The sequence below is a fragment of the Dendroctonus ponderosae genome, unplaced genomic scaffold, assembly GCF_020466585.1.
Source record: "Dendroctonus ponderosae isolate FM_Combo_2020 unplaced genomic scaffold, Dpon_F_20191213v2 Dpon_F_20191213_1, whole genome shotgun sequence".
Lineage (NCBI taxonomy): Eukaryota > Metazoa > Arthropoda > Insecta > Coleoptera > Curculionidae > Dendroctonus > Dendroctonus ponderosae.
The window spans coordinates 12667310-12680289 of NW_026017110.1; the positions used below are offsets into that span (position 1 = coordinate 12667310).

Sequence of the window (12980 nt, forward strand, 5' to 3'; positions counted from 1 at the left end):
ATGTCTATGGGGTTTCCATTTGAAAAAAATGATTTTGGGCGGTTTTCTCAACTTTTATTTTAAAACTATTTTTTTTAACACTTTGTGTTAATAGTTATCGAACTATTGTCGAAATTCCATTAAAGTAAGTATTTTTCAACAGAAATGTGACTCAAATTAAGTAACACATATTCCCATTTAGGAAAAATGCATAATTATTCGAGTAGCTGCAACTGTTTTTTTTACAGAAAATTTCAAATATATCAAAAATTGTGGGACTTAGGTTAGGATATTATGCACGAAATATATTTAGAAGTTGGAGTAGAATTCGAAAATGTAATAATATATAGGGTGTTCCATTTGAAATAAGCAAGTCGATACCTACTTCCGGTATAACCGGAAGTGTGGTCATCTTGAAAATAATTTAGACCGGTTGCCCCCAATGATTTCGGCACACTGTTCAATTGTCAAATTTCTCCTAATTACACTTTGCTAGATTTCGATCGCGACGGGGTTCCTGGTGGGACATCCTGTATATATTTTGCAAATCAAACAAAAACGCGCTTTTAAAAAATGTAATAATAGCAGGATGTTCCATTGCAAAAAATTGGTAAATTGTCAATTTAAAAAAAAATAGATTAGTGTTACTTGGATTTATTAAACGATTAATTTATGCAACGCTTTTACTCAGAATAAATTACCATAATATTAATAACACGTATATTTCATATAAAAATACATTACAATATCAGTTGCAATAAATATTTGCCACAATTATAATTGATAATATTTGAATTCTAAAAAAGGATCAAGTAGAAAAGTACTCTTAGATTTAATTATTCGCTTTACAATACTCTAAAGATTTTCATCACCTTGATATTTTCAGTCCGTTAAGAAGGTAACAGTTTTCAACAAAGGACTGGTAAAGTAAGTTTTGCTGATCAGTCTACGAAACTTTCATTTTGCAAGTCTACGATACTTTCATTTTGCAATTAAATATGTTACATTCCGTTGTAAGCTGGTCCACCGCCACCTTCTGGAACAACCCAATTGATATTCTGGCTTGGATCTTTTATATCACATGTTTTGCAATGTATACAGTTTTGAGCATTTATTTGTAGCCTCTGTCCATCTCCGGTTTCTAATGATACAAATTCGTATACGCCTATAAAAAAAAAGTAAAATAAATATAAACGTGAAAAGAAAATAGTTGTACAACATACCAGCAGGGCAAAATCGGCCTTCTGGCCCATCAAAAACAGCAAGATTATGGTTAACCGGAACTGTATCGTCTTTTAATGTTAAATGAGCAGGTTGGTCGCCTTCATGATTTGTTCCTGTCAAAGCTACCGAGGTAAGTAAATCAAAACTGATTTTTCCATCAGGCTTAGGATATTCAATTGGTTTACATTCCTTAGCTGGCTTCAGCCTTTTATGATCAGGATCTATAATTTAATGAAATAATCAGATGCAATTATTATAATAATCTTCTGGAACTTACCGCCATGTTTAAGTGTCCACGGCTCTCTACCTCCCACAACAACTGAAAAACCACTGTAAGCCAATCCCCCATATAAACCGAGTGGATTATGAAAACTGGGTCTTATATTTCTTACAGCCTTCAACTCCTTGTATATCCAACTATTTTTAAATGTTTCTTCATACGTAATTGGTTGAAAACCTTCTGTTTTTTGCTTTTCTCCATTGATCGCTTCATATACACTTTCTGCAGCTAACATCCCGCTTTTCATTGCGTTGTGAGTTCCTGCAATTTCCCAACTCTTACTTAATACTTGTACTATTTATGTTATCGGTTAATAGAACCTTTGATTTTTGGTAAATTGATTAGACCCGCCGCACAACCCACTAAACACCCTCCAGGAAAGGTGAGCTTAGGGATGCTCTGAAATCCTCCTTCTATTAATGCTCTAGCACCATAAGCTACCCTTGTTCCATCTTCAAAGTAGTGTTTCACTGATGGATGGTGTTTGAACCTAATGAATATTAAATTAGAAATAAGTAATTGAGGTTCAACGCGTTTTACCTACTTTTGGAACTCTCTGAAAGGACTCAAATAAGGATTTGAGTAGTCCAAGCCCACAACAAATCCCACGGCTACCAATGGAGTGTCTTCATTCAGGTGGTATAAAAATGATCCTCCGTAAGTATTTTTATCTAAAGGCCATCCAATAGAGTGTTCAACTCTACCAGGACTATGCTTGTCTGGATTTATTTCCCACAATTCCTTCAGGCCTGAAATAGCGCTGTGCAATAATAACCACGAATATTCTCAGTGTTCATCAGCGTTTACCTATTCCGTATGTTTGGTGCTCAGCGTTTTTCCGCAAATCAAATCTGTTAATAATTTGTTTACTGAGATGTCCATGACACCCTTCCGCAAAAATTGTGCATTTTGCATGGAGTTCCATTCCACGTTCAAAATTGTCTTTCGGACTACCGTCTTTAGCTATACCAACATCATTTGTAGCGATGCCCTTTACACTTCCGTCTTCATGGTACAACACTTCAGATGCTGCATATCCAGGATATATTTCGACTCCCAGCGCTTCTGCTTGTTCTCCTAGCCATTGAACTACATGGCCTAATCTAACAACGTAGTTCCCATGATTATACATCGGGGTTCCTAAAGTCAAGATCACCTTTCCAATTTGGAATTGCTTTTCTTTTTTTTATATATACCAGGTAAAACCGGAATCGGTATTCGTCCGGTTTCAGTCAAAAAGGCAAATTTGTCTTCTTTCACGGGAGTTTTCAAAGGTGCTCCTTTTTCTTGCCAGTCCGGAATTAATTCATTAAGGGCAGTAGGTTGTATTACAGCACCAGATAAAATGTGTCCACCTACTTCTGATGCTTTTTCAACAAGGCATACCTACGAATGTTCTCATTTAAGTTCGTGCTCATTGCGTTCACGTTAGAGTTAGTTAAATGTACTGTCTCAATAATATCTTATATGGATAGATGTGTACCAAATGTACTCTACAATCTCAGAAATAATGTAATCTCAGGTTATTTACAAATGCCGCACCGATACAAACTCGCCACTCCCCACTATTAAATTATGCTTCACCATTGTTCTCTTAATTTTGGTCCTGATCTGGATAAAGTTGGAAAGAAGAGCATATCTTTTTTTAAAACGGAATCAAGTCGTTTAGAAATGCGCGTTTATTAAAACGTACAATTAGAATTGAACTTATGAAAATGTAAACACCACGTATCGCAATTAGAGATAAGCTAAAGCGTGATTTCAAAATCACTGTTATAACTGTGAATGTGATTTTTTAAACTGTGAATTTAACCTCTGAATGTTATTTAACGTGTGGTTGCCGATTACGTTATACAGGGTGTCCCGTAAGCACTTGATCAAAAGGATACTGCGATATTCTTTGCATGAAAAGAAGACGATCTGACCTAAGTTTTATTAGCAAAAAATGTCTGGCTCCTCTGCTATTCATGGTTTAAGTTCTTCAAAAAAATTATCTTTTTTGAAATATCGAGAGAATGGTACGATGTATTTTATGAGAGTATGAGACTCGCTGTGAATTTGTTCCTATGTATAACTCACTAACTTAATTTGATGAAACAATCGAGTTTATCCGTTTTGGACAAGTGGTGAATTTTAGAGTGTCGTGGTACAAAAACTACCAGAACTCTTTATTTGGTGGATAAAACCAATTCATTTTTTTTTGGTTGATGCACTAGTCATTTATTCACAATTTTGTGCTCTTCGTAAAATCTTGTAGCATTCAATGTTTTTGCGAAAAACAATATTTCGCTTATCATTCCACTTGACAATGTTAGACATTAATTTCAAACATCGTGATACGAGGCATAAATTAATTGTCAATCAATCTCACAAATTCGTTTCTAATGAAGAAGTGACCGACAGGGTCAAAGTATTAGGGTTTTGCGAAGACAACTTGCGTGAAATCGTACGCGTTTACGCGGCACATATTTGCAGTTAATGACTAACATTGTTAATGGCAAGAAAACAGAAACATTTTTTTTTGCAAAAACTATAAATGCTACAAGATTTTACAGAGAGCAGAAAATTGTGAATAAATGATTAGAGCATCAACCAAAAAAAAAATGACATGATTTTATGCACCAAATAAAAGGTTCTGGTAGTTTTTGTACCACGACACTCAAGAATTCACCACTTGTCCAAATCTCGATTGTTCCATGGAAATATTAGTCCTACATAAAAACAAATTTACATCGAGTTTCACCATAATACATCGTACGATTCTCCCGATATTTCAAAAAGATAATTTTTTTGAAGAACTTTGACCATCAATACCAGAGGAGCCAGACATTTTTTGTTAATAAAGTTAGGTCAAATCGTTTTCTTCTGATCAAAAGAATATCGCAGTGCGCTTTTTATCATGTGCTTACGGGACACCCTGTGTATGACCTTAGCAGCGTCATAAGGTGATGGGCAATTGTGCGCCACTTGCAGAAACAATTTAAAAAGATTTGTATTTCATATTTTTTTATAAATACCCTTATTTAAGTATACAACAAATAATTTTTTATACTTAAATTACAAATGATTTTAAGGATACTAAAAAATAACAGCCTCTGCATTTCGCAACTGGCTTCACATTTACTCTAGGAGTTCTAAAAACATTCTGAAAAAAATTAAAATAGGAACAAAAAACTATTGTTTTACCCAGAACGAAAAGCGAATGAGCTCTTAATTCTTTGTGAACAAACCATATTTGATTTTAATTTTTGATCTGAAAAAAACTTTATTTGAGTGAAAATAGGTGTTCATAAATCGTAGCATTTTGGTTTTGATGGCGCTAAGGCACTTTCTTCTATCCGGCAAAAATATCAATAAAATCCAGGCTCGTGGGAACCCGTGAATGCAAACTTTCATTAACGAATAAAATAATTTTATTTGGGTTCGTTCTGCCGTCGGGCCACATGTGCAATATGACACTATACGCAACTCGCAATAGCTGCGTTAGCAGTGAAAATATAAGTCGTTCTTTAATATCACGTTTTAGATCACAGTTTATTTTTATGTCCGTCACAGATTGTGATTGCGATTTATTAATTGCTGTGAAAAAATCACAGGTAGTGATTTGTTGCTCAACTCTAATAGCAATCGTTTGGGATAATAGTTTACAGAGCAAACCGCTATTAATTTTCTATGCGGATTCACACCTGTAAATATTCGTATATTCTAAATCTACTCTCTGTATTTCATTGGTTTATAATTATGTACTTGTTGTTTTGGTTTGGCTTTAAGCCGTTTATTAGGTAATTGTGTTATCGACCACCACAAAGCATCTGGGTAGTTACGGATTTGATCCAATCAGAAATACTTGATCTATTCTAAGCACTATTTTTTAACATACCCTAACTTCTTTTCCATCTTTTTCCGCTAATTGCTTAGCTCTGATGGCAGCACTCATTCCAGCTGGACCGCCGCCAACAATTAAAATATCCGTTTCATCAGCGAATCTCTCCATGTTTACTTCTAGAAAATAGAGTGTGAATCTTTTAAATATGAAAACTACATTTATAGAATGGTTCGAAACTGGCGTAATCATAATTTTGAATTGGGGCACTGGGGCACCAACAGTATATTTGAGTTTATTTATTTTTAAAACATTAAGTGGTTAATAGGTACTTTAAAGCAGTTAGATGGTAATTTGGCGGACTTAACGGCGGATGTAACACAGCGGCTACCATGCATTCCAGGCAGATAGATTTTGACAAAGATCCGCTGTGAAAAAGTATTTATTCTACAGCAGGAAAAAAAATGCTGCCCACGGAAACTTTTTTTCAGCTTATTTGAACTTTTTCTTTGAGTTAAATAATATTTTAAAGCAGTTTCATAGTTATTTTGCAGACTGTTGTCATAAGTAAATCTGCAACGCTTGTGTCGTTTGAGTCCGCAGCTTCAGCGAAAAAAAATCCTGGATGGTCCATAAATTAAGCCAAAAAACACTCACAAAGTTTGAGGAAAATTACCAGTTTTAGGCTAAATTTCGAACGGCGTTGCCAAACTGTGCAAAACGTTTTAAGTTCATGAAAATTGTTTCCTTGGATACCTAGCATGTAGATTTATTCAATTTGGGTCGATTTAGATTACATATTTAGGTTTTTTCGGGTTACTAACTTTTACTTTTTGTGTATATTTTTTAGATTTATTAAAAAAGTCACTTCAACTATGCTAACACAAACAAATTAACTCAAAATTAACGGAAAGGAAAAAAGCGCTAAAATACGTGACAACACTGCATTGTGTTTTCATTCCCGAAACACAATCTCAATCAATTGGTAATGTTAGAAAATATATTTTTTAAACTTTTGTGAAAAACACAATTATTATGCATTTTAGCATGTGGAGTTATGAATTGTTGATACCTAAAACACGATTTAACAGCAAATAACACCGGACAATCTCATTTTCGTGCATAAATAGGTGGTTTTGGAACAGCCAATTTCAAAACTTTGTAAAGGTTTTTTGACTTAATTTATGGACCATTCACGCATTTTTTTTCGATGATTCACGCTTAATTTGAAATGTTCTTTGAGCTAAAAAAAGAAAAAAACCCATAAATTCGGAAGAACTCAAACAACTCAATCACCATAGCTAAACATCGAATTGTACCTATCCAAAGTCGCACTTCCTGTCGTTGTATTAATTTTGTACATTTTTGCCGGAACTTTTGTTTTAACGTGAAATTGTGAAATGTGTATGTAGTTCTGTGATCAAATATGGAAATACCACTCTTGTACACCCTGAAGTCCAGGTATTTATATCCTTGCTTTGGAAAAACTAATATTTGAAATATTTAAATACTTATTTCTCTCTTTGCAAGTAGGTACTTAGCATTAGCGAATCTAATTTTTGTGTGTAAAAACACTGAATTTTAAAAGTGTGGATCCAAGTGGTTTTTTATGATCAGGGACAATCCATGACTTTTTGATCAATGAAACTTTTTCAGATGAAGTAAATTTAAGTAAAAAATTAAACTTAAATTTGCCGGCCGTAAACTTTACCATAGCTTTTGGAAAGTATTGACGACAATTTTGAGTCGCCCCGTATATTTAAGGAGTAGTTAATGCTATTGTTAAGAATGCCTAAAGCAGGGTAAAACTAGTATTACAAATTCGTTCAGAATTAAAAATTATAGCCCACACGGCAAAGTTTTCATCTATGCCTAAGCATAGAACCCTGAAAGGTTGTTATAAAGTAGACCAAAGGGTGGTTGAATGATAAAAAGATGTGCAGTTTGATAAGCTGAGTTTCAAGGTAAATTTGTAACTTAAAATTTATGAAAACGCCAGTATCTTAGTTTTCAATACCAAAAATGCGTAAATTTTACAAATGTTATACAGAATTGTTCTGCAAATGTCACAAAATAAATATTGGTACTTATTTCTTTTAAATTAGTCGTTTTTAAAATTCACAAGTTCTATTAAAATCATATTTTAAATTGGTGATATCAAATAGTATAAAGTTCCCATGTCGCTTAAAAATGTTTGGATAATAATAGGTATCTCAAAAGTTATACAGGGTGTTTGGTAAGCAGATGCATTCCTTGCAGAGGGTGATAGTGCAAGTAAATTTGGATATATTTCGTTAATAGACCAGGTTCCGAAAACCATTAGTTTCCGATCTACAGGGTGTTAAAGTTTTAATAATAAAAAAGATATTTATTAATATTTAGGAAACCGCTAGGAATATTACAATGACATTTGACAGGCTTAGTCAACTAAGAACAATACACGTTTTGTAATGAAAATGTTGTTTCTATATTTTCCAGTGGCGTGGGTACAGGCACGTCTGTAGATAATTTTAAATAGAAAAATGTTACCCCACTGATTTTTCTAAAAATAAATAATATTTTTCAAGTTTCTGTTCAATTTGGAAGAGAAAAGTCTCTTGACGTTTTTTTTCCAAGAACGTCCCGTTTGCGAGTAAACAAATTAAAATCGATTTATTGCATAGCTTAATCGGGTTGTAGTTAAGTATGGTTTAGTATAAAGACCACAAAAATTGCGCGAGTAGATTATTTCAATTTTATTACAAAAATTTTCTAGTTTCTTTATTTGTTTTTTACCTATTAGATTAATTTACCTGTTAATTAAAATTTTACTTATTCTTAGTATTGAAATCAGCACCAAGCTTGCTTTGATACGGAAAAAAAATTATGTTATTCATTAATTCTTAACTACTTAAGATCTTGCTCAAAATGAAGCCCCCTTCTCTAACGCATGCATGTGCCTGCCTTCTTATTTCTGACCGGGTTACCCTGGCCGAAAATGTATGTCTAAGTGTAATAGCGGCATCTGTAATGCGCTGTATTAATTCGTCCCTTGTAGGTATTTTTCCGGCATAAACCAACTCCTTCATCCTACCCCATACGTGAAAGTCTAACGGAGTTAGATCTGGGCTTCTAGCAGGCCATTATATGGGGCCTCCTCTCCCTATCCATCGATTAGGAAAACGCTGATCAAGGTACTCCCTTACAGTTTGCTCCTATGTGAATTTGCCTACCTTGTCCTTTTCCTGACTCACTGACCCTTCGATAGGTGTTTGCAAAGACACGGATATTTGGAAGCCGCCACTATTTCTGTCGCAAAGTGCATAAATGTAAAGAATATCTGCGTATTCAGCATTGGAAAACTCCATTCCAACAAATAAAGTTTTCAACTTATGTGAACTTACTCGAAATTACATAAATCGCAAAAAGAAGGTGACAACTAAAGTTACTCAGACACTCGAAATGACAGCAATTATTACTTTTGTGTAATATTATTTACTTTTAGAAAAATCAGTGGCGTAACATTTTTTTATTTAAAATTATCCACAGACGTGCCTGTAGCCACATCACTGGAAAAGATAGAAACAACATTTTTATCGCAAAACGTGTATTGTTCTTAGTTGCCTAAGCCTGTCAAATTTCATTATAATAGTCCATGCGGTTTTCAAAATACAGAAAAGTCCGCTTATAATGAACCCGGTTATAGTAAACTTTCGGTTAAAACGAATTTTTTTCCTTTAATTGAAACGTCGTCCATAAAGACCAACGTATTTTTTTACTGGTTATAACGAACCCGTTTATAACGAACTTCCGGATATAACGATCACTTTTTAGCATGGTTGTATATTCACTTTCCGTTTATAACGAACTTCCACGCTCAGCAATACCAATCCTGCGGAGTTGTTTATATTAGTGAGAGCGAGAGACAGGCAGTGACTTGTTGTTTTTGCCGGGTTATGTATGTAAATCGTTTTAGAATGGAAAAACAAAAACGCAAAGCTTTTTCACCAAATGAAAAGTGCGAGATTATTAACAAAATAAAAAGTGGAGTAAAGCAGAGTGACATTTGTAAAGAATTAGCACTTGTAAAGTCTACTGGTGCAACAATATGGAAAAACAGAGAAATCCTTTTATCAGCGTATGACAAAACAAATGTTAGATGTAGCAAGATAAAAATATCTGCACATGAAAAGGTTGACAAGGGATTTATATAGTGGTTTACGTAAAAAAGACAAGGAAACGTTCCCATAATTGGCAGTGTTTTGCAAGAAAATGCTAGTGAAATGGGGAGTAAAATCAAAAACAAAGAGTTTGCTTGTTCTAAAAGTTGGGAAGAGCGTTTCAATAAGAGGCATAATATCAGTAGCGGAAAAATTGTTGGAGAGTGCCGGTGAAAAATTCTTCTTATGAAAAGGTTAGAGACGATCGATGAAAATGAAACATTTTCTATAAATCTCTTAGATGCAGTCAATTTCATTCATAGAGCTTGGCAAAAAGTCAGCCGAAAAACCATTGCAAATTGCTTTAAGCATGGGGGATTTGTAAGAAAAGAAAATGATTATGAACCAGACGATGAAATTCCACTTGACGAATGGTTAGAAAAGTATAAAGACTCTGACTACGAGTATGACACCGACGAAGATGTCCCAATGTTGTCGAATAACAAGTTAAAACCAAATTGAGTGATTTCAATTTCTTCGAATATGTGAGCATTGATAATGGCATTCTTACAAGAGAAATGTTGACCGATGAGCAAATTATAGACTCCGTAACCTCATCTACAGCTTTAAGCGATAATGAGAAAGATGACGATTTAGGTGAAACGTATTCTACTGTAGACACTAACGCTGTTCCAACCATTTCTGAAATGACAAAAAAAGTGTCAGAAACTCGGAATTTTCTACAATCACGCCAAGTTCCTAATCATATCTGGGAGTCCTTTTGTGATCTTGAAAACTACATAAAAAACATCTATTTTTGCAGAAATGTACAAACAAAAATTATAGACTATGAAGTAGATTTCAAATTGAATTTTGTTTATCTTTTTATGTTCTTTTTAGTCATACCTACTAACTTCTACTACTCTATGTAAAAATAACGAAATAAAATACACCACGTGTTTTTGTATTATTATTCGCTTATAGCAAACTCCGGATATAACGAACCAGTTTTAGTTCATTTTTCAAGTTCGTTATATCCGGACTCAACTGTAGTACTAAATAACATTTTTTGTATTAAAACTTTAACACCCGGTAGATCGGAAACTAATGGTTTTCAGAACCGTTTTTGGAACTATTAACAAAATATATCCAAAATTAATTGCACTTAATCACCCCCTGCAAGAAATGCATCTACTTACCAAACACCCTGTATATTTTGTCACATTTACAGAATAACTATTCGCAGCACTTGTATTCACAAATTATTGAAAATCTCGATAATCAAGAAAATTTAGTGGTTTTACTGTTTTGGCCTATTTTGGGATGTATGTATGAAAATGTCTAGTGAGCCAGGGCTCTTTTAAATTTTACATTTTTTGTACAAAATGGGACTTACCTTTCCAACGTGGATCCTTGTCTCTTGGATGTATGGTGTAATGGGTTGTTATTTTCGGAAATAGGTCTGAATAACATCTTGTAAAATATTTCAGTTGTTTCGCTTAAAATAATATGTTCTAATTAGTTATGCTCCAAAGGTCATTTCGATAGGATTTTAATATCGTAATATCAGTTTCTTTCAACAGTTAGTTGACTGAATAGATATTTTATTAATTAATTCCTAAGTATCACATTATGTTGGTTATGTAAAAATCTTACCAATTTTGATTGAATGTCCTGAATTAAAACTCATTTCTCATTCAGTTCTCCCAATACACCTAACAGAAGAGCCGAAAGGATTGTGCAATTCACCAAAAACTCCAAAGTCTGAAATCAACGTTCACCGAAAACAAAAACAAAACACTATACACTTATTTCCCACTGTATAATTATTTATATATTTCTCCTCAATCACCAATTCTATTTCATATGTTCGCATACCAGCGCTGCCAAATAATACAAATATTCTTTGTGGAAAAAATAATTTTTCTTCCAAAGGTTAATACTATGTTGGAATCAGCCTGAATTCGATTGAAGTAAAATTAAAACTGAAGTCCTTACTCAGGTTCAATGGCAATTTAATATTAGCAAAAGAAGTATAATAAAAATAATTAGACCACAAACTATTCCCTATTCAAATACCGGAGAAATTTGGTCAGAAGGTGGAACACTAAAGAAAATTGCCCTAGTTTCCACTATAAAATAATGTTGATAAAAGTATCAATTAATTTATTTTCTTTTCCTACCTATTACCAAAAATTAAGAAACACTACTTTATTTCACATAATAGCAATCGGCAACAACGCGATGGAAAGCAGATCCAAAACAGTCTGTGGTTGACAAGTTAACTGAATACGATAGTAAACATGCACTTTGAACTTTGTAATCTTATTGGACTTTCATATTTTCCTCAAAAATTCCTACGTTGGAAAACCGTCATCTCAGGTTTTAAATAGAAAAAACAGTGCAATAGTAAAATGTAATTCCAAATCAAAATTTATTCCTGGGTTTCAGTCATTTATTGTCTCCTTAAAGCAGCTACACATAAAAACTGATGATGGTGGAAAAATACACCGAAACGTATTTTAATTGATAAATAGAGACAATAAATGACTGAAACCCAGGAATAAATTTTGATTTGGAATTGAAGCACAGTCAGGAAAGTATATACAGTAAAATGTAATGTTGTTTATTGTATTTTTGAAATTAAAAGTCATGTAGATCCCCTTAGTATATTTTCAGGTTTATTATATGTAATTCGATTTAGAGCATTCTGTTGATTTACTTTTTCTCCTAAATACTAGGTTCTTGAACGTAAAGTGTGAGCGTTAAATAGTGCTTCTGGACAAGATGGTGGAAATACGGCTACACATAATTAAGAACGATGAAAAGGACACACATTAGAGAAATATTATGATTTTTGGAAGATGTGGCGATTAGCAATAGTAGAAAAGTACTGTTTTCAAAGCATTAAATGGAATTAAAGAAATGCATTGGGCCCTGGTTTAACAACAGGCAATTAGATTGGTTAGAGCTGTTTTATTTGAGAACCGACAAATATTTTTTATTTTCGTCTAATTCCGTAAATAAACACCTAAGAGACCCAACTGATCGTCGCTCCATCCCTCAAATCAGAGGTAGACAGTTAAAAATCTCATAAACATAACATATATCTAGATAACGACAGCCATGGGGAAATATTAAAAACCCTATGTGAAACGGACAACTAATTTCTGGAAATTCTGACACCGCTTCGGTGTAAGATATGTGGCAAATTCATCACTATTCCGAAAAATCCAAAATCCGAATAGTACCATCAACATAGGCTGTGTTTCCTCTGTTCTGTAGATTAATTCATAACGTAATTATAAGGACATCTGAATAATAGTCTATCTGAACTGAATTTACTGACGACATCAAATCGCGAGGAAAAATTGTTAGTGAGAGTATTTAAGTTTAATACGGGCTTGGCGCAGCAGTCATTAATAATCCTAGATCAATGGTATACCAATAGGTTAGCTCATCCCAAAAAATTATCTTTTTACCCAAAAAAGATCTTAGAACCCTTAAGTAAATTCGTAGGTATGGTATGTTGTCT

General features: G+C 33.6%; 1 protein-coding gene and 1 long non-coding RNA gene across 2 annotated transcripts; one reads left to right on the forward strand and one right to left on the reverse strand.

Annotated features, from left to right (window-relative positions):
- Positions 1-617: 617 nt before the first annotated feature.
- LOC109543786 (electron transfer flavoprotein-ubiquinone oxidoreductase, mitochondrial) lies at positions 618-11287 on the reverse strand. Its single transcript, XM_048667913.1, has 10 exons — positions 11102-11287; positions 10842-10943; positions 5364-5485; positions 2680-2869; positions 2291-2623; positions 2028-2232; positions 1804-1973; positions 1481-1744; positions 1203-1424; positions 618-1144 (listed from the first exon to the last, which is right to left on the reverse strand). The coding sequence occupies exons 1-10, from the start codon at positions 11133-11135 to the stop codon at positions 981-983; spliced, it is 1806 nt and encodes a 601-aa protein (XP_048523870.1). The 5' UTR covers positions 11136-11287; the 3' UTR covers positions 618-980.
- A 439-nt stretch (positions 11288-11726) lies between these two features.
- LOC125505013 lies at positions 11727-12413 on the forward strand. Its single transcript, XR_007281876.1, has 2 exons — positions 11727-11861; positions 12187-12413. It is a non-coding gene; the product is annotated as an uncharacterized LOC125505013 (long non-coding RNA).
- Positions 12414-12980: the final 567 nt, after the last annotated feature.

Bases quoted from the DNA above. Each gene is read 5' to 3' on its own strand.
- LOC109543786 (XM_048667913.1), bottom strand. From the start codon at position 11,135: ATGAGTTTTAATTCAGGACATTCAATCAAAATTG. The intron at 10,944-11,101 runs GTAAGATTTTTA...TATTATTTTAAG, and splicing joins AGGACATTCAATCAAAATTG to CGAAACAACTGAAATATTTT. The intron at 1,745-1,803 runs GTTCTATTAACC...GGGAAATTGCAG, and splicing joins CAATTTACCAAAAATCAAAG to GAACTCACAACGCAATGAAA.